This window comes from Hoplias malabaricus, chromosome 14 (assembly GCF_029633855.1).
Source record: "Hoplias malabaricus isolate fHopMal1 chromosome 14, fHopMal1.hap1, whole genome shotgun sequence".
NCBI lineage: Eukaryota > Metazoa > Chordata > Actinopteri > Characiformes > Erythrinidae > Hoplias > Hoplias malabaricus.
Window position 1 is genome coordinate 21732892 of NC_089813.1, and position 26686 is coordinate 21759577.

General features: G+C 39.8%; 1 protein-coding gene across 1 annotated transcript in view; it reads left to right on the plus strand.

Annotated features, from left to right (window-relative positions):
• The first annotated feature begins 5114 nt into the window (after window positions 1-5114).
• Window positions 5115-26686, plus strand: part of LOC136666455 (rasGAP-activating-like protein 1) — a 96077-nt gene continuing 74505 nt past the window's right edge. The window contains exons 1-4 of the mRNA XM_066644635.1: window positions 5115-5519; window positions 5977-6033; window positions 9548-9661; window positions 12733-12794. Coding sequence (XP_066500732.1) covers window positions 5455-5519; window positions 5977-6033; window positions 9548-9661; window positions 12733-12794 — 298 coding nt within the window. The 5' untranslated portion in view covers window positions 5115-5454. The remainder of the gene's footprint in view (window positions 5520-5976; window positions 6034-9547; window positions 9662-12732; window positions 12795-26686) is intronic.

Genomic DNA, 26686 nt, shown 5'->3' on the forward strand with positions numbered 1-26686 from the left:
GGACATTGTCTGCAAGCGCCTATCCTATTTTTTTTTTTTTTTTTTTTTTTTATGCCCCTCATGATTTTGTTCCAAATGCATGGTCACTGGTGGGAGCTTAAAAGAACACTAGGTTAGATTGGGTTTTTCGCTCCTGGGGCTTCCCCTAGCGTAATTCATTTTTAGAGAACTGTAATGAAATCAACGAAGAACGGTAGGGAGGGAGGGGAGTGCTTTCCTGCTCTCCAAAAATGACATATTACAGTTTCTGCATGGTGGCACAGCAGGTAGTGTTGCAGTCACACAGCTCGAAGGACCTGGAGGTTGTGGGTTCAAATCCCTGTTCAGAGGCTCTGTACTCCCTATTACAGGTCAATTAAACATCACAATTATTCTGAAGCTGTAATTTTAAGGTTAAATTATTACATAGTTTTCCTTTAATTGCAGTTGTAACAAAGCCCAAGCGAGGACCATACTTTCTGTATCTGTATTATTTAACTCTGGCAAACACTGCCTGGACAGTTACCTATGTAATCCTGATGAAGACATTGCCTCAAAATAAGTACAAAAAACTTGTGTGGGAATGACTTAATAAAATATGTGAATCACCTAATTACGAGCGGGACTACTTAAATAGTAATTACACTTTAAGACTTAAAATATTAACAGCTGAAATATATTGCTCTGTAATACCAGCATACCAGTCCTGCTTAACAGTGTGAAAGTAACATTTTTATTTTGTTCAGTTGTAATCAGTATTCCAACATGCTAGGCTTCCTATCTCTCTGCGCACAGCAGGAAAATGGCCCCCAAGAGAGCCCCCAAGAAATTGAAAACCATGAAAAGCAATGTGGATTTTGCTTTATTCCTGCTCCATAGATGGGTAATATTGACTTATTTTGCCATTTCAGATTATTTAGGAAGTAACCCACACAAATTCGGGAGACTGCTAACTGCATATAGACAATAACTGCTACAAAACTAAACTGAGTTACAAACTGGTTTCTGTGGTAATTCAAACTGTGAATAAAAGTTTACACACAATTTAAACATCAGCCACATACAAACAATCAGTTGTTTTTCTCCTCAAACATAACCTTCCACTGTAAAGATGCAATATTTCTGAATGTAAACCCAGGAGAACTGCAGTTCCCCACAATAGTAGACATTGCCTTTAATATTGCATAGGAATTACTTTGTAACTCATGGGAACAACATAAAAAGTATTAGGAATGACTAACGTGGGAGTATCATAATAGAGTGTGGAATGGTTCATTAGGAGTGGGAATTGGCACAATAATGTGAGGAATGGGATATTTATGAGTATATATGTCACTTTTTCAGTGCATTTGCATATTAATTTGGGGATCCGCGGTGCCTGCCAACACACAAACAGTGAAATAACACTAAAGCTAAAGCTAGAATCCATAGGATAAAATGAGCTGTTTGATATGTGCTGCTTATTACAATAAGTGCAAAAACTTTATAATGGTTCTGCCTCCTCATGTCAGTATCTCCAATTACAGCACATTTATCTGGGAGCACAAAGATTAGCTTAAATTAAGTAAAAATAACCATGATGAGAGCAGAGAAATAAGTGGACTGTTTAAATACAGCAAAAACAAAAACAGAATTAATCATCATGTAAAAAATGGCTATAAACTGCTCACATTCTGCTGACATGCCTCTCACTCCTGGGTTCTCGCACTGGATGAGAGCTGTGGCTCAATCTCATTTAATGGAATAGGTACTGAAACCAGTCTTTCTGAACAGGGCTGTTTAGACAGAATAAGAACAGTGCTATGTTTTTTTAATCTTTTGATATTTTCATTTAAGCATATCACAAACATTTCATTAAAATCCCATGGAACTGTGTTATCTTGTGAAAAAGGGATATAATAAGTCCCCTTTCAATATCTCATACCCACAGATAAGAAGCTGATAACATCACCCCACTCACTGAGGAGCCTGTGTCTGGAAAGATTAGGCTATTAACACAAATGGCTTACTTGCATCATCATGGGCATTAAATTCATTCTGCTGGTGGATACCGGCTCTACTCTGTCACTGCTGTGGCCAGGAACACTACCTGGCATGGTGGGACTTACACTGGAAGTGCAGAGTTTGACTAACATACAGGTAAATTCAACGGGGGAAAGTGGTCCTGCTGGGAGCTGAGCCAAAAAGCAAAGCTCTCAATTTACAATTCAATCTATGTCCCAACCCTAACCTATGGTCATGAGCTTTAGGTAATGACCGAAAGATCAAGACTGCGGGTACAAGTGACTAAAATGAGTGTCCTCTGCAGGGTGTCTGGACTCTTCCTTAAAGATAGGATGAAGAATTCGGACATCTGGTAGAGACTCAGAGTTGAGCCAGTAGAGGTGGTTTGGGCAATTTGCCTGGATGCCTCCTGAGCACCTCTCTGGTAAGCTATTTTGGGCATGTCCAACAGGGAGAAGACCCAGAGCATGCTGGAAAAGATTGGCCTGTGAACTCCTCAGTATGATAATACCTAGAAGGAAAAGCTGTGGAGGTGAAGGTTAGTCCGAGATTTCAGCCCTCTCAGTTTCTGCAGAGATGGGAACCATGGAAAAGGAAGTGACGGGTGCAAGGTGTCGGCCACCACTAATTGTTCTCATGGGCCCCACTAAAGTCATTGTGCTCTGGTGTACCAATTGAGTGAGTGACTGTGGACATTATAAGGTTATTTCCTGTCAGTAAATCCAGGAATCTCAGGGTGTTCATGGTTTGGATTTCTTCACAAAGTGAAGAACAAAGCACAACCACTAGCATGGTATTGTTTTAATTTTCCAGAACAACAGCTCATTGACCATGAGAGGTACTTTAAATCCCAGGTAATCATGGATGTGTTAGCAGCTGGGGGTCTGAATGCAAGTATGCCACTCAACCCCCAAACTGACAGGTTGATGGAATACTTAAACTTGCTGACCACCCAGCTGGCCATCTCCAATGACTGTCAGTCTCATGGACACAAACCTATCCCCTGGTGCTGTAATCCTGCAAGACAGCAGTGCAAGGGACAGTTGGCTTTACTTAGTTGCTAATGCCAGGGCTGGAGCTATATATGACCACAGACATGGGGTTTGGACAGCTGCCATGGGCCTAGATCACATGTTCACAGAGGCTGAGTACGTTCAGTGCCTGCAGAAACAGATGGAGACCATGCAGCATCGTCAGGAAGACACAAGTAGTGAGTCTATAGCATGGGCTGTCAGGGAAATTATTCAAGCTGACCACATGGGTCTGCCTGTACAACATAAAGGAAAAAGAGATGTTGCTCAAACCTTAAGGACTTTGCCAGATTAAAGCCAGGAAATAAACTGTTACTGGATTAAATAATTACATTTTGAAACAATATTATATGTATTGTAATTGAAAAATATGTATCAATAATTAAAGTTGGTCAGCACAGTTGTGCAACAGGTGGTGTCGCTGTCACACAACTCCAGGATCCTGGGGTTCTGGGTTTGAGCCCGACATTGGGTGGCTGTTGTGAGTGTGGTGTGTACTCCCTGGGTCTGCAGGCAAATATTCACTTTATAGCAAGTGAATATCAAGTGTATTTTGCAATTATACCACAGTTGCTATCAATGTTTATTATTAGATTTTAAGATGAAGATAACAGAAAAAGTGTATTTATCAACTTCCATCAAGTACAATAGTTCCATCGTATCATAGCAATTTGGACAAAATTAATTCTGTTTCTTAAACAGGTCCTGTACAGGACTCTTAGAACCATCCAGTGAACCAGCTCCCATTTGCATCAGTTTGGATGGGAACCAAGGCTGCTTTACTTCACAGAGTTGTGTTTTAGCCAGGACAGCGCCAGAGCAGGTCAGAGAAGTATCATGGTTTATCTACTGTTCACAATGGGTTGCGATTTTACTGAAGGGACCTTGAGGCACACAGACCACAGACCCAGAAAAGAAACAGATAGAGTGCTTCTGTTGCCACTGCAACATTTATTTTTCAAATGAGATCAAGGATTATGGATCTGCTGCATTTTCTCAATGTGCTCCGTTTTGAGCTTTAGGCTGACACAGCCACCAACCTCTTCACAGTTTGTGCTGAAGAACCTCTGGCTTCCCCCTGTTGTCCTCAGCTCTTGCATTTTTGGTCTGGTCTAAACCCTTGGTTGTAGCCTTTCTATGTCTTTCAAAAGACATTGTGAATTGCCTGTCCATAAAGAGAATTTTGGCAGTGCTACATTTCCTTCTACATTTTTGGGACAAACACAATATGTTCTTATTGCATTCTGATCAAATTATGTAATATTTGCCAAAGCCTAATTTAAATTTATATTAGGTGGAAATACAAATAAAGGAAAAACTTGATTTGATGGGAAAATGAATTATATTTGGATGAAATAAAAACTTCACAGGTAATAATATCTATCCTTATAAGAATATCCTAATAAGAAAATAAGATCTATCCTTCATAGAATGTAAATCTGTCTCTTTTGGGTTAGCTTTTACGATACCACCTTTGACATATGTAGATTTTTGTTGAATTGTTACCTGGTAAATTACAGATTTGGTCTGTCCAGCTCTGCTTTTAGGTCACACTGCTCTTTGTGTTTTGGTTAGGATGAATGTTATTGTTATTGTATCAATATTCTATACACACAAATGTAATCTAACTAACTAACTAATTAATTAATTAATTGTTAAAAGGGAAATAAATGGTAAAGGGTGAGGGCATTAAGTGTAATTTTCTTAAGTGATTTTCTTCAAGGCCCACATTATGAGAATATTTGGTTCCTTCAGGGACTAAAACGCAGTTTGATTCCTTACACGTGACTAGCATTCCATAAAAGTAAATGTATGAATAATAAATACCCGCTTTCATAAATATGGTTTAATAGCAAAATGACGTAATGCTCCTTTATTATGCCTTTTTCCTTAGCAGATTTATTTGAATTGTATGTTCCGGTGAATGTATGTTTCCGTTTTTGTCCAGTAGGGGGCCACAGAGATATATTTGATGGCATTAATATTATTGTGAGCCATCTGTCAATGTCAGAGTATTGAAATATGTGTGAAGTGATGAGTGGAATCACCTCTAGTTGTAGTGAGTAACGCTGGTGTACATAGCTCGAATCTTTGGGGCGTTTAAAGAGTGATCACCGCATCTGGATCTGACCACTTGTTTGATTCGTGTGGAATTAAAGAGGGGCTTTCTCATCAAAATTTTACAGCGTAGACGGGTGACGGAAATCCTGACCCTGTATGACCAAAGTGTAAAACTATCAGTCGTAGGTGTAGTGAGAACGTGATGTTGCCTACAGGCAACACAATGCAATAGGATAGGGTGCATGTACGCGGACAGGATAAGCTGAGAGTTCCTTAACTCTATGTGTCCGAGCACTACTTGCCATATTCAGGATCTGCATCGACGGACACGTGTCGGACAGTAGGGTAATGAACTTGAAATCCTTCTACCGGCTTGAACATGGCCAGAAACACCTCGCTATATTTTCGAATCGTTGAAGGACGGAACCTTCCCGCAAAAGATGTGTAAGTCGGACACCGTGATTAGTTATTCATTGATGGTGGTTGAACAAATATAACATTAAGGAGTAAAATTGAATCGTGTGCAATTTGAGCACCCATCCTCTAAAACACACTTCTCTACGATGTAATTCCTGCTCGTGTAACGTTCTGGAATTAGCATATGAGAACTAATCACTGAACGTGGCTCGTGATGATATTATTTTATGATTTCCTTTGTATTTCCATTATGTAAACCGTGCATAATTCCAATGAAATATCATGTTGGAGTTTGTTCTTTGTAAAGGATATTTTCATTTATTTACGCTTCCCAATGTCCAAACATTTTTTCTTATTTAAAATATAATACGGAATATTCTTAATATAGCCGGATGAATGAATGAGCGAATGTTCGAATGAAAGAACATTGGCTTTCTTTTGTCTAAACGTAGTGTTTTTTCTTTTTGTTTGTTTTCTGGTCAAGTTCAGGGACGAGTGATCCCTACTGCATTGTCAAAGTTGACAACGAGGTCGTGGCCAGGTGAGTTTCAGTTCCCCCTGTGTGTGTGTGTATTTATCAGCAATATAAGAATTTATGGAGAACTTATTCACATTTTAGGGGCTTTTCCTTGTGAGCACAACTGGTCTCCACAATGTTTAATGTTAGTCATTAAACTTTGAGGTGAAGACATGTTTAGGTTTAGGTAAAATTAGGGTTGATCGTTGGGATGGTAGAAGTCATGTTAAGTACAACATTAATAAAAAAAAGGATAGAAATCCATTTCATATCCCCACTTTCAAAGAAACAACTGTGTGCATGTGTAAGAGTGTGTACAGTGGTCCCCAAAAAATATTTGGGCATCAGCAACCATTCTAAAAGAAGAATTTTTCAATTTAATTTAAAATGAAAGACCTTTTTGTATTTTGTAAACAGATCAAACTGATATGAGCCCTTCATATGTTTTTGAATGTTAATGAACAAATTTTCTAATAAACTGTTATCATCAAAAAATGCTCTTAATTAATATGTTTAATTTCAGAATAAACATTTGCTGTCCAGGTGTCTGACTCTATAGTGTAGATAGAGTAAAAGGGGTTGTATACTCATGACTCACAGCAAGATGCAGTATGGCTTAACCACATACCCCATTAATTAGCATCTATTAGCTCTGCTCAGGTAATTTTTAAATTGGATACTTGTCAAAAGTTGAGCACAATTTGCAAATATGCCTCCAAAATGTACACTTGTACATTCACATCAGTTTGATTCAGTTCAGTTCAGTGCAATTATTTGTCATTGTACAACTTACAATGAAATGTGTCTTCTGCATTTATCCCATCTGTGCCAGTGAACACACACACACAAACACTAGTGCACTAGGGCTGTGAGCACACACCCAGAGCAGTGGGCAGCTATCCCAGCACCCAAGGAATACCTTGCTCAAGGGCACTTCAGCCATCGGCAACCTTCTGGTACCAAGCCTGGTCCTCTAACCATTAGGCTAAGGCTGCCCCCATGTATACATCATGATGGTATACACATACCATTTACATTTATGACAATTGGCAGACACTGTTCAGAGCATTCATTCATTATCTGTAACCGCTTATCCAAACTGTTCAGAACATCTTACGAGAAATAGGTGAATGCAATTCTTGGGGTGTTAAGGGTAGCATGGTGTGTTTACCCAAGCAGGAGTTCTTATATTTTGCATTCAAGGAAGCAGTGTTAACCACTATGCTATACCTTTCTAACACATGAACACAAGCTAACCAAAGTCCTTGTAAGACAGCCACAGACCTTCCAATTTTGTGCTTTACCGTTGTCTCTGTTGAGTTTTGTAATAATTCTCCAGGTTCCACACAAAATTAATTTTAAATTTGATCCCTGCAGCACACACCAAAAAAAAGGGACAGGGGCAAAATAAGAATTAAAAGTTCATAGAATATTAATTTCACATTTCTTGCAGCATTGCATTATAAGCAGGTGTGTACCAATATATTTTAAAGCATTTGTAGTTTAAAATTCAAACATTCTTTTGTCATTCTTTGGTGACAGTTGCATAGCTTCAAATGAAGCTTCAAGAGAATTAACAAATCAAGATTTTTGCTTTTATTTTACAAAATGTCCCAACCTTTCTACATTCATTGTGCATTCTCTTAGCTCCAATAATGATACAGGAGCACTTTGCATTTATACTTTGTATTTAGTTACAGACTGTAGACCATCTGTGTTTTTTAATAGTCAGGGCCCTCAGATGACCACCACAAAGTAAGTATTATTTGGGTGGTTGATCATTCTCAGAACTGCAGTAACTCGTACATGGTAGTAGTGTGTTACTGTTGAGTTTTATAAGTAAATCAGACACAGAAGTGCTTTTGTTAATCCGTCAGTCCATTCTTAGTCCATCACTGCTGGACTGAGAATAGTCCACTGACAAAAAATATTCAGACAACAGGTTCCTGTGGGCAGCATTCAGTGACCACTAATGAAGGACTTGAAGAAGTCCTCTCACAACACATCTATTAAGTGATAAATGCTTTATTGTCACAACTTTTTGGAATGAATGTGTTGCAGGGCTAAAATGCATCACAAAAAAAAAAAAACATGAAATGCCTTGGGTTTATGCTGTCTGCAATTAAATAAAATGTAAAAATTGTTTTTTTGCATTTTCCACATTTTAGGCTTTTGGGCTGAAGCAAGAATAGAGATTAATTTTTCTTGCATGGTTGTCCCATTTTGTCTTGTAATCTATTTTTTAATTAGATCATCTTATCTTTAAAACATCTCAGAAAGATACTGGCAAATGAAACATGTCATTAATAATCATTTCCAATAGATATTAAAATGGTACTGTACAGTCTTGCTGCTGCTTGAACATACACACACACACACACACACACACACTGTGTGTGATCTCTTCCTTCTGTGACCTCTGTGGTGTCAAACAACACTTCCACAACCACTGAGAACATGATCCGTTACTGCCCTTTAAGACACCAGCAGGTTACCATGGTGAGCAGCATAAATTATTGCACAGGACAGCCCTCTCGTTTTAGAAGCATTGTGTGTGTGTGAGAGTGACTGAGTGAGAGAGAGAGGGAGAGGGAGAGGGAGAGAGAGAGAGAGAGAGAGAGAGAGAGAGAGAGAGAGAGAGAGACTTTTAGATTACATGTTGTAATAGTTCCATGATGTGCACACCTGGTGTGGTGTGTTATGCATATTGAAAACACTTTTATGCTTTTGAAATGGAAATGATCTTGCATCCTTTCATTTCAATCAATTCATTGTTCTCTGTCATCACCAGTTATGGGCACTCTAATTGTTTTTCATATCCAAACAGCTCTTCATTCTTTCCTTACATGCATATAAACACATTCCACACCCTTCCTCACAGTCAATACATTTGATCTGTGCTTGCATCTTGCATCTACCTCTACCTTAATGTAAACTCCAAAACTCATACAAACCTGGAGAAATTTCTGCACATTTCAGTCACTGAAATATAAACAAACTGAAGTGGTATTTTCATGAGAAACATAGATTTTTTCCCCTAGTTTTGATGATAGGAACCAGTTATTGTTATGTCTACAACACAAATATACTCAATTAATTTGCCATCCAAAACAACCAGTGAACTTACATAAGTTAAGAGTTTTTATGTAATGTTTATTATAGCAAAACTGTTGGGATTCTGCAAAAATTTTGCCTATATAAGGCACTGCAAGTAATACTTCCATATAAATATTTTATAATGATGTATGTTCTGAGATCTTCTTTGTCTCAGAAAAATTATAAATAATGTCTCTGGTATCACGCAGAATGTTCATAACCATTTCTTGCAATAACTTTCTGTGAGGATTTCCATCCATGACATTGTCTGTCCTTGTAAATTGTACCCAATTTGAAAACAACAGCTGCCTTTTACATTGTATGAATATTTCACAAGTTAGCCTATATTCTGATTAAGTGATACAATTATCATTTCAAACAAACCAAGTTTCCATCTAATCTACACAAACTGACCTTATTTACTCTGCTTTTCCCATTGAAGAACAGCAACAGTGTGGAAGAACCTCAATCCATTTTGGGGAGAAGAGTACACACTGCATTTGCCAATGGGTTTCCACACCCTCACATTCTACGTCATGGATGAGGACACAATAGGGTATGACATATTAATTATTGCTTTACTATTGGGTCGTGTGTTTTACTTTGCATGTGAAGGAATTATTTTCAACCCGTTAAGCCATATGGACACAGTTTCTTCTGGGAAGGCTTTTAACTAGATGTTGGAATATTGCTCTGAGGAATTTGATGGCATTCTCATTCATGAGAGCATTAGGGAGGTCAGGTATTGATAGGCTTTAAATTCTGCCTACATTACAGCAGATTAGGGTACCCAGCTAAGATTAGGAATATCACATAGTATCAAGAGTCCTTGAACAAGACTCCAAATTTTACATTGGCTTACTTATGTAAAATGATTCCAACTTGATAAGGGCTCTGGATTACTGTTAATGCACATAGAAAAGTAATGAAATGTAATGATTCCCCCTAGTAACCTCACTGAATTTTTGCTCAGTAAATCAAAGCAAATAATGTACAATTAATGTTTGCAGAATATTTGGCTCAGCAGATGTACTGAACAGTGTGTATTAATGAGTGTGTGGTGTTAGAATGAGTGACGTGTGGAGATGGACAGATGAATGGCAGGTGGAGAGTAGGAGGATGTGGTCATGTTTGCTTTGGTGTTGCTTTCCCAAAAAAGCCCTTCTGCTCATCAGATGAGCTCTCACAGCTTGTTAGAATCTCTGTTTGCAAAAGTCATTTTCCCTCGCACACACACACAAACACACACACACACAGATAATGTGAGCATTTGAGGGACGATAATTTTTTACCACCAAATTTTATGAAAATTATTTGCAACTCAAATGATAGCAAGATAAATTTGCTTTGTCATTCCTGATTCAACCAATGTATGTATGCTCCAGTACGTGGCTGCCCTAAATGTACCTCATTTATGGCAGTATTATGTCATCTTTACACTTATATAGCGCCTTTCTAGACACCCAAGGACGCTTTTACAATCCACACTGCTCAGAACACTCAATCCACACACTCACTGGCGAGAAGTGGCAGCCAAACGCGCACAGCGTACTCTCGACCAGGAACGACCATCCACCTGGAGGACTGCATCGGGCACTAGGATTTCACCCAGGACAGAGCGCAATCCATATCTGGGCACACACACATTCACACCAACAGACATTCATTCACATACACACTCATTCACTCACACATGTATTAGAGAAGCCAATTCACCTACCCTCCATGTTTTTGGACTGTGGGAGGAAACCGGAGACCCCGGAGGAAACCCACGCAGACACAGGGAGAACATGGAAACTCCACCCAGATGGGACTTGAACCCAAGATGCCAGCGCTGAGAGGCGAATGTGCTCACCACTATGTCACTGTGCCGCCTAATGGTATAGTAGCCTTTTTATATGAAGCAGGGTCAGTGGAGACAATGCCTAATTGCTCCTTTAAGGAATTCATAATTACACTTTTTAACCATCCTCAGTGCATAGGCTTAAGCATCATAGTTCCTCTTTGCTTGGTGGTTGGAACAGTTCCACATCAAGAGGAAAACTTAACAAAATAATGTTTTTACATAAGACCAAAACTAATATTAGAGGTATCAACAGGCAATTTGTTCCTCTTTGCTGTAATAGCAGCCTCTTCTCTTCGGGAAAAGCTTTAGACTAGATCACAGTACATTGCTATGAGGCTTTTATAATATTAGGTAATTATATTGAATGATTAATTCTGTATCATAAATGGCACTGACTACATCTCCATCAATCCATAAAACACACTTCCCCACTTCCAATGCTGAAGGGATTGAGCTTCACTTTATCAAACACACAAACAAAATTTTAAATATTTAGTGCAAACAGAAATCCTAAATAAAATCTAGCAGCTGAAATCAAGAATAAACAAGTAACTTGGTCAAATACAATCGATAATCAAACATTGTAAACATGCAAACATTTAGTAATTCAGAATAAAATGTAGCAGCTGAAAAATGAGAAAAATTAGCTTAAATAACTTGATCAAAAGTTTAAAAAGTAACCAAACTTGTTTGTAAATATTTAATGCAAAGACTGATTAAAAATAAAATCTAGCAGCTAAACCTGAGAATTAATAAGTAACTTTGTCTAACATACAAAAGTAATAATACATTGCAAACACTGAAACATTTAGTGCAGTCTCAAGCCAGGGCCTGTGGTTGCCCTGAATGCTCACTTGAGGAGCATGTTCTTTCTCAGAAAACAAGCATTTCTGCTCACTCTGTTGTAAGTCTGTTTCTTTTCTTATCCACAATTGGAAACTGTGCCAAAAATTCTCTCACTTTCTATGCTAATACAAGTGGCACAGAGGTATTTTGTGGCAGTAGCAGCAAGACCGATGTTTGTTGACTTTCCAGTATTAGTAAGGATTGTCTGAGGCAGTGATTGTTTTCTCAGTAAAAAAACTTATCCACATTGAAAGCAGGCTGGCATGCCACTGGCATAAAGTGTAGCAAACAAATAAAAGTGAATGGATCAGTCCCATGGATCTGCCTATTTATCCCATACCCAATATAAGCAAATTTGGCCATACATTTATGTACAGCTGTTATAGAATATCATGTTTTGTTTAAGATCTGACCAGCTCTGCGTGCACATCTTCAGTATCCACTTGGGTTGCACATTGAAGTAGTTAAATCACTAGTCATGTCACGAAAGATACACACGAGTAGCCATCCATAAATTACGCAGCGATTTTTGCATCTCTAGCCCTTATAAAATGTGAGCGTATTTGCATTGCATGCAGAGTATTTTTATCATAGCATATACTTTATATTTCTGGCTGAGGTTATTTTAAGACACACAGGACTATGCCATTTCTTCTTTCAACACAATCATGTTGTACAATCGTACCTAAAGTGACAGCAATCATTTATGTGTGTTGGTCTTTCAAATTTCAAAATCAGAATGTGTGCTCTAAACTTAGTAACCTGCTATATTTAAGTTTGTAGAGGATGTGTTTACATGTTTTCATTTTGAAAATCCAGGAAAACAGCATTAACTAAGTGTATTATTTTTGTATATAATTCCCTGAGTGTGTATTTATGAGAAGTATTACTAAATTTAATGCTGTTGTTTTTGTCTTTGATTTTATTTTCAATAGCCATGATGATGTCATTGGTAAGATCTCTTTAAATAAAGATGCCATAGCCAGCCAATCCAAAGGTAAGCATTGATTTTAATTTTTAAATATATCTTAGGTGTAAATTACCTTCATGAGCGTGTGTGTATAAATTCGAGAGCGAGAGAGAGAGTAACAGTAAAAGAGGCAGAGGGGAGGGGAAGAGGGAGGAGATAGAAAGAGAGTGAGAAAAAGAGTGAGAGAGAGTGAGAAAGATACTTAGGTAGACAAAAAGGGATAGAGAGAGAGAGAGAGAGACGTTTAGTGAATTCTGATAGCACAACATTCCCATATGCCTTCATGAATCATTGCCCCTATTTAAAGCTTGTTCTAAGTGATTGAATGGGCAAGTGACTCTTAAGGTTATGTCGACCTGAAACTAGGACTCTCCCATGGGCTGCACATGAATTTTGTTAATTTGATCTGTCTACTTTTATTATTTATAGAAGGACAAACATTCGTCTTTACAGTTTGCCTGTCAGAGTTTGAGGAATGTGACACACTTGACCTATACATGCCCTTCTCACAAATTGGTTCTTTTATATGCTACTGATGCTGTAACACTGCAAAGAATTTGTTTCTGCTAAATTAAAAGTTTTATGACATTATGAATTTCAGAAATATATTTACATTTTCTAATTGTGTCCAATTTACTTGACAAATTGAATAATAGAAATGTTTTAAAATTACTCATAAATCAGTACATTTGAATCCACCATTAAACTGATCCACAGTAGACCCTGGATGTGTCAGAGAAATCTATTCAGCCATTTTATTAAAAAACATACAATAATTATAAATGATAAAGTTCATAAATATTATTGCCAACTTTTACAGCGATTTGACTGATAATTCCTTTATTTTACACTGAAATTTAATAGTAGTTTAATAGTGAAGCCTTCCTAACGAAGAATAAAATATTACCCGATTTTCAGGAAAATGCAAGTTCTGTCTTAACTCTGTCTTCCCTTTGGCTGGGAAAATGAGCACTCTTCTCCCACATCACTCAGTAAATTCTAGCTGTATGTGAATGTCTTTCAGTTAAAATAACACAGTCAGCAGTGTTCTCTTCCAAGTGTATTGAGCTCTCCAAAAATGATGCATTGTCTTTAGTTTGACATGTTGAGTACTTTACAACACGTTCTAGCTTTGACCTTCTCAGTTTTTTAGCATTGCGTTGTATGAGTTTGTTGATAGGTAGAAGTGCCTAAAATTGTTGAAAAGCAAGCCTTTAAACATTCATTCATTCATTCATTCATTGTCTGTAACCACTTATCCAGATCAGGTTTGTGGTGGTCCGGAGCCTACCCGGAATGACTGGGCGCAAGGCAGGAACACACCCTGGAGGGGGCGCCAGTCCTTCACAGGGCGACACATACACTCTCACACATTCACTTACACACTCACACCTACCGACACTTTTGAGTCGCCAATCCACCTACCAACGTGTGTTTTTGGACTGCGGGAGGAAACCGGAGCACCCGGATGAACCCAACGCTGTCAATATACCACTCCTCACAGACAGTCACCTAGAGTGGGACTTAAACCCACAACCTCCAGGTCCTGGAGCTGTGTGACTGTGACACTACCTGCTGCGCCATTGTGCCCCCTTTAAACATGTCTCTCAAAAAGTCCAGATTTGGATGGAGTTTTTTTGTGTGTAAACAACCCAGATAAAATGAGCCTCTCCTGCAAAGGAGCTCAGAAACAGTCCCGGGTGTGGACTCAATTATTTGTGACAAGTGAGAAAATGCTCTTAATTTTATTCTAATATTAGATCCTTAACAGGAATAATCAGTGTATTCTATCATAGTTTCTCTTTAGGTTAAAAGGTAATTTCCAGCATTCTATAAAGTATATCCATCCTCTCAACAGTAAAAGCAAACACCTCAGTGGGCAGAGCACTGATAGGACATTAAAATATCTCTTTACTATAGGCTAAACCACTATAAACTGAGTTTGCATTTGAGTATTTACATTTTATACATTTCATAATTTTCATACATTTTGGGTGAGTCACTTAATTTGTGTCACATTTAGTGGCACAGAATCAGCATTCTTTAAAAAATGCTTACATTAAATAATGTTTTTATTTCATCCTTGCCAAATTGCACAAAGCTACTAAAGTCCAAAGTGAAAAACGCCAGACTTCCAGACCTCCCGCATAAATTGACCTAATTGCAGGATCTGTGTGCATTTAATCAATTGTCAAAAGAGGTCAACATCATTCCTAATCATGTTAAATGCATATTCATTAATTCTGTAAACCACATGAAGTTCTCCTGAAGAACTTTGACTTCTTATATAACTTTGACTTCTGGCAGAACTCTGAGTTCGGGAAGCTTGCACATAACAATTACTTGGGTTTACGGAGAGCATTAATTGGGTTTACGGAGAGCAAGGCTCTCCAGGCTGTTGCCTGGAAATTGAGGCTAAGCCATGCATGACCCACACTGTACACTTCATTAACACATTATACTTAGTGTCTAAACATTCCCACAGAAACAAGGGAGTGAGAAAAGGTCAGGATAAGTTCACTTTCGTTTCTTCTAATATCTAGGATAAAACGGGCAGTTTGGTCTCCATTGCTGCAGTAACATCTTCTACTCTTAGGCTTTATGCAACATTCAACAACAAGACTGTTTATAAGATCAGGTGCTAGTGAAGGGTTTTTAGTTAGCTCACAAACACCACTGCAGCTCATTGCAAAGATATGCTATGGCATTCTACCACTCCATTGCTCTTCTGCAATGCTTGGGGGCTTTATACATCTCTTGCCAACACTTAACATGAATATTGTATCTGTAATTTATATCCTGTGTTAGTAGTGCTTGCACATTAAATGAGTTGAATTTATTCATTAGGGGAGTCTACAGAGTCTACAAACTTTAGGAAAAAATAGTAAATTTCTCTTTTTTAATCTACTTACAATCACAGAATGTAAATAGTGTATATGTAATCCATAGAGCACCTAAGAGGATTAATAGGGGCATTTTGTTTTTGTTACTTTTTTTGCTGCTGTGTGTCTAAACATGAGCTGTACCGACTGGGCTACTACAGCCTCCATGGTGTTAATAGAATCCTTAAATTGAATGAATTAATGACCGGCTATGTGCTTGAATATGATCAAATCAACATCTCACTAAACTTGCTAACGTATGATCTTCTCTCTAGATCAAACAATAGCAACAGGACGAGTGTGTTGAATATAAATAGAAGCATATATAAAGAACAATATGTCTGCAAATGCTGAAACATTTAAAGAAAAATACAGAAAAATAATATGCCATAACAAATATAGAAAACCTTACATTCCTGGTGCATTAATATAATAATTGTCAAATTATAATTTAGTAGCTTTTTCTGCTTTAATTTGTTTGTTTGTTATTAGTTTATTTTAATTATATTTTTAATTTAATTATTTAATTATATTGTATGTAACATACTACTAAATGCAGTTTGAGTTCTTGCCAGTGAGGTAAACACTTTACACACTACAGCTGGAAAGCCTGTTAATGGCTTTTTTAAATGGTGCCACATTTGTAAGTAACTTGCATTTAGGGGATAAGCAGTAGAGCTGAGTATGTGGGTTGCACCCATGAAAAATTTGCCAAATCTTCTCTGCCAATGCCAAACAGCTTATTCTGTAATTGACTGGTTTGGTGTTTGGTGGACTGGATGATTGAAGTTTGATGAAACAAGACATATTGACATTTTAACAATTTATTCATTAAACAAACATGAGCCTCAATAACGTGTAGAAGAACCATACACAGCCTGTCAGGACTGAGTGGACTGACGGAGGCGGACACACACACACATGCTAATAACACAGTAAACTTTATTTACAACAAGGATAACAAAACAAAGACAGACTAGGACTACAAAACATAGGTGGACTAAACAAAGAACAGCAGAGATAGACTAGAGTGGGGAAGCATCAAACGGGAAATGAACAGGGGAAACGAAACAACGACGTGGGAAACGATGACAAAGGAAACGATGACAGAGAAACAGCTGAGACAGACAGACTTGATAACACTATGAAATAGGAAATGACATGAACTTGGAAATGAATGCAGAGCAAACCAATGACAGTGGAAACAAATGATAGCAGAGACAGACAGACTAGACCAAGCAACACGATGACTGAGAAACGACGGAGACAGACATACTTGGAAACGACTTGACCTTGGAAATGAAACAATGACAAAGTAAATGAATGACAGACAAACAGGAAGTGACACATGGGAACTTAAATACATAACACAGACATAGGACACCTGGAAAAGATAACGAAGGGGCAGGATTACAAATAACACTGACGAGGAGGAGAAACAAAGGCGGGACAAGGGCAGAGACACGAACAATAACAAACAGAGCCATGTGCTAAGTGACCACATGGCGGGGAAAACAGACACGACAGGACAAGGGCGTGACACAGCCACAACAGCCTGGCACCTCCTCCTCATGTCGGTCACCAACCTGGTCACACACTGCTGTGGGATGGCATGCAATTCTTCAACCAGAATTTGTCGCAAGTCAGCCAATATGGTTGTGTTGGTCACTCTGGCACGAACAACATGCCTGAGCTGATCCCACAAGTGTTCAATGGGGTTGAAATCAGGACTGCTGGCAGGCCATGCCATCCTCTCCACTCCCAAATTCTGGAGGTAGTCTGATAAACCCCATTTTGTGGGGGTAAGCGCTTTCATCTTGGAGGATAAAGTTTGGTCCCAAGACAGTGGAGATATGCGATTGCCACTGTTTGCAGAATTTCATCTCGATATCTCTCTGCATTGAGAATGCCTCTAATGATGACTGACCTTGTTTTTTCCAGTGAGAGAGTCTGTGAGAACTTTAGTGTAGGGGCAGCTCCAAGGCACTTGTTGGTTGCTGGAGCGTGGTCAGCTGGTCTGAAGCGTGGAGGAGGAGCTCAACAGTCATCTATCAGTGTCCAGCCGGACAGGTGGGCGGTCATTTACTCGGAAAAAGGTAAAGGGATGGAATTAGTTTTAATCTGTTTGGGCAGAAAATGTGAACATTTCCAGAGTGTGACTAATGACTCCGGCAAATCTGACTATGACAACTTTAACTAAATGGAGAGAACCAGAAGGACACACAGACATGGGAGCATCCTGAAACACTGGCATCCCTCCGCTCCACTGTCAACAAACCTGAGTGATCGCATAAAGAGAGGATTTGGCAAACTGTTCCTGGGCATGGGCAACCCACATACCAGACATGCTCATGGGCATGGGCAACCAGAGATTAACAGGCTTTCCAATGGTATAAGATTTGTATAAGATTTATTGCCAAGAAGCATTGTTACAACAAAAAATAATCTACCAAACACAAATTTCCTTACTTTTTGTAAATATATATATATACCAAATATGTTTCATAAGTCAAGACCCTGAATAGAGCTTTAAGAACAACTGAACCCTCACATGGAATGAGAACACCCCCAAGCAGACGCCTTGAGGTACAACGCCACGCGACTTCAAAGAATGCCTCTGTTCCTGCGCCTGTGACAATACCTGTATATATTCTTTTGTATGATAATTTATCCTTTTTAATCAAGGTTGTATCAGCTTACAAGCCTTTTTGCATTCTTGAGTCCGTCTTGTAATCCAACCTAAATAAAGCTGAATACGTTGTTTTAGTTTGTGTTACGGGCAACGTTCTGTCATAAAATTCCCCCCCAAAATGAATCAAACTACTAAATGTATTTACCTTAGAAACTGTTACCTTTTTATAAGATTAATCACCCAGTCAGTAATCTAAAACATGAGAATCTCATTATGAAACCACTTGAATGGAGAAGTCCTCTCTGCTTAGTTAACTATACATGATATTAAACAAAGAAACCCTTATATATTTCATATATTACTCTGCATTTGGTTAAAACTGTTTTGTTTATATGTGCAATGGACTGTAGAATAGTCCACCAGGAAACATGTTTTATGCCAATATCTTTCTTTATATGTTACCCACTCAGGAGATCAAACATATTAAAATTAATCAAATACATAATTATTAATTAATAAGTAATTAATAACTATGTATTTCTAAATCCACTACAATATTATGAAACATATGGCAGAACATTGAAATCCTTGAAGGATGTATTTGACTGTAACATGGGTCTGCTTGGGGCGGCACGGTGGCGCAGCAGGTAGTGTCGCAGTCACACAGCTCCAGGGGCCTGGAGGTTGTGGGTTCGATTCCAGCTCCGGGTGACTGTCTGTGAGGAGTTGGTGTGTTCTCCGGTTTCCTCCCACAGTCCAAAAACACACGTTGCAGGTGGATTGGCGACTCGAAAGTGTCCGTAGGTGTGAGTGAGTGAATGTGTGTGTGTCTGTGTTGCCCTGTGAAGGACTGGCGTCCCCTCCAGGGTGTATTCCCGCCTTGTGCCCGATGATTCCAGGTAGGCTCTGGACCCCCCGTGACCCTCCGCGACCGCTTATAAATTGGATAAGCGGTTACAGATAATGGATGGGATGGATGGGTCTGCTTGACAAATTACAGGAAGCTTTGGGGTCTGCTGTTTTTTGGCAAAAATTTGGAACCAAAAGGGTGAATCTGTGAGTCAGTACACACTGCTTTGTAGAATGTTTTGTGCTCCATTGTGGTCAATAAAATTGTAAAACTGTACATGATATACTAAATAACTCAGTGGCTGTTGCTCAGTGGGCTGATGGTTTGACACAGGAGTTGCAAAAAGTTTACCTCTGTTAAAGGCTGAATGGCACAACTGTAGTGTGGGTGAACTGGCTGAAAGTTAATCTGTATATTAGAGAGATTACACTGTGAAATTACACATTTCTGCTGTGTTGCAAACTGTTTCTCAGAAAACAAGCAGCCAGGAATCTCAAAGAACACGTTATGATATATGAAATCAAATGAAATTATTTGTCATCATAGAATGACTGTGTGTCTTCCACATTTAACCCATATGTGGGTAGTGAACACATAAACGCTAGTGCACTAGGGGCAGTGAACACACACCCAGGGACCAGTTGTGGGTTTGGTGCCTTGCCTCGACATTGTAAATGAATGCTGAAGACATTAAAACTATGAAGTAACACATAAGGAATTATGCAGTAAACAAAAAAGTGTTAAAACTGAATATCCAAAATATTTTTTTATACTTTAGATTCTTCAAAGTAACAACCTTTTGCTTTGATGATAGCTTTGCACACTCTTGGTGTTCTCTCAATCAGCTTCATGATGTCATCACCTGGAACTGTTTTCAGTTAACAGCTGTGGCCTCATGAAGAGTTAATTTGTAGAACTGCTTGAATTTTTAATGCGTTTGAGGCCATAACTTTGGTTGTGCAGAGATAGGGCTGGTACACAGTTCTATGTAGTAAATAGCTCTGTTCCACCGAAGACTAATGAGAATCAACGTTTCTAATGTTCAAACATTTGCCTGGTTCTGTATGTCGATATTCTGGCAAAAGTGGACACTGGGAGAAAAAAGTCTACAGATATTGGTTCATGCTTATGGGCGGTTCAGGCTAAATACCTAGCTGGTACTGCTAGTGCTCCAGTAGTTCTGTCCTCTGTAACAGTGCAGTCCCTACCTGTTGTCATATCCTTATTATCTTCAGCACTCCAAGCAGATAGCCCAACGCTTTAGCGACAGCAGAGACACTTGGAGCCTGTGGCAGGGAAATCAGTCCATTACAGATTACAAACTCCCGCCACAGACCTGTGACAGCCCCTCCTCTCTGCTGAACGACCTGAATGGGTTCTTCGCTCGGTTTGAAGCACTAAACCACCCCCCGGCACATACATCCACCCCCCCCCCCCCCAGCAGGATCAACGCTCGGAAAGCTCCTGGGCCTGACAACATACCTGGTCCTGTGCTGAAGGACTGTGCTGGCGAACTTGCAGAGGTGTATTCTGACATCTTCAACACCTCACTGAGTCAGGCTGTGGTCCCTGTATGCTTCAAAGCCACCACTATAATCCCTGTCCCAAAGACGTCATCACCCTCCTGTTTCAACGACTAACGCCCGTTTGCACTTACCTCCATCCTCATGAAGTGCTTCGTGCGGCTAGTCATGCAACACATCAGGTCTTCCCTCCCCCCCTCCTTGGACCCCTACCAGTTTGCATATCGATCAAATCGTTCGACTGATGATGCTATCTCCACTGCTCTCCATTCAGCCCTTACTCATCTGGACAAGAAAGACACCTATGTCAGAATGCTTTTTTATCAATTTCAGTTCTGCATTCAACACATTCATCCCCCAACAGCTCATTCAGAAACTTGGCAGATTGGGACTGAACACATCACTGTGCAACTGGCTGCTTGACTTCCTGACTGGAAGACCACAGGCAGTACAGGTTGGCAGTAACTCGCCCAGCACCATCACTCTGAACACGGGGGCTCCCCAAGGATGTGTGCTGAGCCCCCTTCTGTTCACTCTGCTAACCCACGACTGCTCTCCATCACACATCTCCAACCTCTTCATCAAGTTTGTGGATGACACGACTGTGGTAGGCCTCATCAGCAACAATGATGAGTCACACTACAGGAGCGATGTGAGCCGACTGGCCTCTTTGTGCAAACACAACAATCTCTCTCTGAACACAGAGGAGACCAAGGAGATTGTTGTGGACTTCAGGAGAACACGCACACAACATGCTCCTCTATCCATCAACAGGGCTGCTATGGAGAGGGTGAGCAGCACCAAGTTCCTGGGTGTGCACATCACAGAGGACCTCTCCTGGACCATCAACACGGCATCACTGGCCAAGAAGCCTCACCAATGGCTCTACTTTCTCCACAAGCTAAGAAGAGCAAGAGCTTCCACCCCCATCATGATCACCTTCTACAGCGGGGCCATCGAGAGTATCCTGACTAGCTGTTTCTCTGCGTGGTACGGGGCACAGCATCCTGCCGCAGTACCTCTCTCCCCTGCCTTCAGGACTTATACAGCTTCCGTCTCCTACGAAAAGCCCTCTGCTTGACAGGCGGTCCCACCAGTGGCGGATGCTGGTCTTTCAAGGAGGGGAAGCTCAATTTTGGCCTACATCACAAAAAATGTGTCGGTTTATTTATACGTAAATTCTACCCTCTGTCCTTTTTTAAGAAAATTATCTTTGACCCTGTTGTATCAACAAGGCGTCTTTTCCAGGGAGTTGACTAGTGTCCTCTCAATGGCCAGCAGAGCTAGGCTGCTTAAACGGCCTTGGCCCATGTGAAGTGTGTTCGCCTGTGCTCCCACGGATCTTTACACCAAAGGATCGCTGATTCGCTCATTTCGCTGTCAATCAAAAAGGGATTCAGCCTCAGACAGATCATCCAATCATCATGCAGAAGCTGAGCATCCGGGCCAGTCGAGGCCACCCCACTGCCCCATAAACCCCAAGAGACGCTGAGTGTCCGATGGGCGGGACAAAGCCCAGCATTTATCCAATGACTCGTCTCGTTTCGCTGCACTTCGCTGCTTCGCTATTGAACTCAGTTTAAAGCAGAGATAGCTCCATCCATCAGGCTGTGAGAATGCGGAACTCGCTCCCTGCTCTACCCCCCTCCAACTTCTGCCCCCACACACACTACTCAGCAACCTTATCAATTACCACCAAAACCCAACTGTGACTTAAAAATCAGACAGGCACTCAATCACTTTAACCAGCATCCAGGCTTCATATCCCTGTATTTGCACTACTGTACAAAAGGCTATGTGCTCGAGAAGGAGTGATGTACCGGACTTATTCACACTGCAATTGTTGCACTCAGGACTTATATAAGAGTTACACCTGTTCGTGCTTATCAGTCACTGTGATGTAGTGTTGTGTGCGTGAATGCCAAATAACCACACATAGACAATCCTCTACCTACTGAAATATCTGCTAATGTGCAATGTTCTGTATTGCTGCTCTGAATTGCAAGTAAAGAGAGGAATATTTAAGAGCCTCTTTCCTGTGCTCTGACCGGCACCCCAGAGTGAATACCACTAATATAAACCTCGCCTACATTACAATCAATATCAGCCTTCCCAACATTATGGTCCTTCGAGCCAGATAGTGGTATTTATTCGGGCTGAAGATGTATCAGAGCAGTACAGAACAAAGAACCCCGTCCGTTCGCCCCAAGTATCGCCCTGTCCATCTAGCAGACTATGAAGTGGATTATGTGAGACACAGAGAAGCAAGTAGACAGATGCACACCCAGGATATAGGAAGAGATATTCACCTCATTTCAGGTACTACAGGTACATCATTTAGCAACCAAACCCATACCCCCAGACAAATTCATGGGGATGTATTGGATGAATGGAACTTTTCCCCAGACTCCATATCCACACACAGACGATATGCACCCGAACATTTAAGAGAACTGTCTCAAGCCCATGTCTCAGAGCTGGAACAGATCAGAGAAGAGAGCGCACGTCTGAGGCAGACGCAGCTTGCTATACAAGCTGACCTTGCGCGATTTCAAGTAGTTAAGAAAGACTTAGATATCCTCATGGAAAGGGCAAACACACTTACGCCACTTTCTCACTTACCAGAGGAATGTACCATCCAAGCTGTGACGACTGATAGTGATGAAGAGTGGCCTGCTCCTCCTTGCTGGATACCATTTGAAGATGATTCTCAGCTCCCAGGAGGGGCCAGTTTACCAGAGACCTTCCAAGTGAGCCTAGCCTTCAAGCACCTCAGATTATGCCCTCTAACTCAATGGATAATGAATCCTATCTTACAGCGAAATTGCACACAGGGTGCACAATTAATAGTAACCATTCAGTCTTATCTCAAGGAATAGCACCACCTACTAGCAAGAGTTATGCATGGCTCCCTCAATCTTCTAACCCAGCCCCCCCACATTCAGTAAATGACAAAAGGGGCACTCTGCCTCTAACAATCTCCTCAGTCGCACCTAACATCCCCTTCCTCACCACTCAGCAGAGAGTACCTGCAGAGACTAACACAGAAAAGTACTACAGAGGCCCCCAGCCTTCAATTCCCTGTCTCCGCAGTAAAGACCTTAGTGAGTTTGCTCGACTGAAGATGGCGTTAGAGAATCTCTTGCCTTCAGAAAGCACAGAACTGTTTAAGTATCAAGTCTTGGTTGATCATTTGGAATTGGAAGAAGCTTGCTTGATAGCCGACTCATATTTACACTCACCTACTCCATTTTCTGACACTATTTTAGCCCTTAATGAGAGGTATGGTCAACCCCATCAAATTGCATTAAGAAGGCTAGCTGCCATTATGGACTCCCTAGATGTGAACCGCGGTGAATTACCAGCTTTTGAGAAATTTGCGCTTCAAGTACAGTCGCTAGTGGGGATGCTCAGGACTCTAGGACCAACCGGAAGTGTAGAATTGCAATGTGGGTCACATGTGACATGCCTTCTTAGCAAATTACCTCCTGAAAGAAGAGCCGACTTCCGACGCCACATGCTTTACCATGCCGGTTCCACTTATTCCCTCACAGATCTGTCTGAATGGTTGAAATATGAGTCTTGGTGCCACAGTTATGATTATCATCCGGAAAAGAGAGAGAATAGGTTCAGGATGAAACAACAAACAGCTCAGAGGCCATTACGTACTACAGCCACCGTCTTGCATGGCGCTGGAGAGAGTGTCATTAACAGACCTACTGTATCCAATATAGAAAAAGGGAATGACCGATCCAAGATGTTCTGCCTTTATTGTAAAGCCACAGAACATTCTCTGAGCCGATGTCCAGTTTTGCAGTCTTTAACGAAGGAGCAGATTTCAGAATGGATACGTACCACAAACGGATGTTGGAGATACGTGAGACCTCACCAAGCAGTCCAGTGCAACCTTAGGAAGCCTTGTCCAATCTGCCAGAAGAAGCACCTACGCGTTTTGCATGATGTCAACAGCAAAGTTTCCAAGGGGGTTCAGAATCCAGGCAACTGCTTAGTAAACACTGCTACACAGCCTCTTCCACACTGTAAAATCTAATTAGTTAGCCTTACTTAAAAAAAGCATGCAAACCGATTGCCTTAAAAAAACTAAGTAAATTGGAATAGGGACTGTATCTTGTATTAACAAATGCTTATTTAGTATAGTTTACTTACACTTCGGTTTAATTAACTTAAAAAAAAAACTATATACTACTTAATAATATGTTTCATATGTACTTCAGATTTAGTATAGCCTACTCAGAATTACTATTTCAAACAGCTAAATAACTTCAATTAAAATGTACTATGTGTATATTCAAAATAACTCATTAATCAAAGTTGGGCTAACTACAGTGATATTTTCTGCAACTTAGAATTTGTCAGTTGTGTTTACTTGAACAGCAATCTGAATTACTTATTAAAACCATGCAAACCGATTGCCTTAAAAAGACCAAGTAAGTATTACTTGTGTAACTTAAGTACTTTACACATACATAAAACATGAATGAAAAGCAGATTCCGTACACTTTAAAATAAGCCCATTTACACAATAAATCAAGGTACTGAGATTTTAAAGTTCAATTATACGTGTTTTTATTTGTTTTTGTTTTTTTTAGAATAAGAACAAAGGCTTAAAATAGGATTGGCATTGTTTTACAAGATGACAAGACGTGTACATACATGCCAGCAATTCAATAAATAAAATAAAACTACAAAATTAACATATACAGACATAAACATAAATTGCTGGTAAACCCAGGGCTGTTTATTTGAAAGGAGAGCCTTAATTTAGTTTAAACATTAGAAACAACATTAGAAAAAAATGAATCCACTTAAGTGAGCTGTCCTAGACTCACACTTGATTAGCCATTTAACTCAAGAGGAGATTTTTAAGAGTTTGCAGCTTAGGTGGAAGTTTGTTCTCTCCCAAGCCAAGCATCACTCTTTGAATGAAATTGAACGTGTTTTTCGTGGCTTTAGGGTAATTTAAGTGCAAAGCATATGCCAACCCAAACAAGAGGCACATGGCTTGAGGCAGATTCTGTAAATTGTCCATTACAATATCTCCCTCAACAATGATGGCAGTAGACACTGAGTCAAGGTGGAGATGATTTGGAGAGGGAGGCATATCTTCACTGATGACAGTCAGCACCCCAGCAGACACTTGTGCCCAGGCCTCATCACTGTCAGAAACCTGTATAAAAAACAAACAAAAAATAACATTACATCAGGGAAATGTTGATAGGCATAGCCATTTCTCAAAATATAAACTGCCCTGCCTATACAGCCTTCCAGCCTTTCCCACGAAGTTGTCATAAGCAACAAAAAACAAATGTGAGGAAAGTATACCTGGTCATTTGTTTATAAAGAAATTGATCCAATATATATTTAACATAAAGTGGCAACTGTATTTAAGCATTTATTTTCAGTGGTATGACCCCCTTGTGCAAATCTGATGGTAGTTTAGGTGAATTTTTTGTCCGGAAATTCTAAAAGGTTCAATCTTACCTTCAGTGTGATATGGCCAACTTCAAACCAGCTTTTCAGTGAATAGCTCACCAACAACTGCCACATCCACTTCTGAGAAGGACAGAAAATGTTTTGGTTAAAACACACCACTTGTAGTGTTGTAATTTGTAGATTAGTAGAAATTTGTAGAAACATTCCTTGATATGTGCATGTTTTAAAACTGCTAGTGAAAAATAAATGTTTTGATATGAATGTTATATTGATGAGATATTTTTTAAAATATCTATTCAAGGTCATAAAAAAATTTAAAGTAGCATTTCACTTGTTTCACCAGTACAGAAAAGTAACAGTTCAGGGAAAAAAGCAACATAAAAGTTAAAAATTAAACTTTTTATTTACATTTCAGATGCTAATTATGACCTTGCGACGCAGGTCGTAGATTACAGGAGAACTTTGGAAGTGCGGCTAACCAGTTTTAAGGTGGAACCCCCCGTACAGTGACTATTCGGGATGAATACACGTTGCGTTGTGAATAACTCTGAATACGTTGTGAAAAAACATTGCACCTC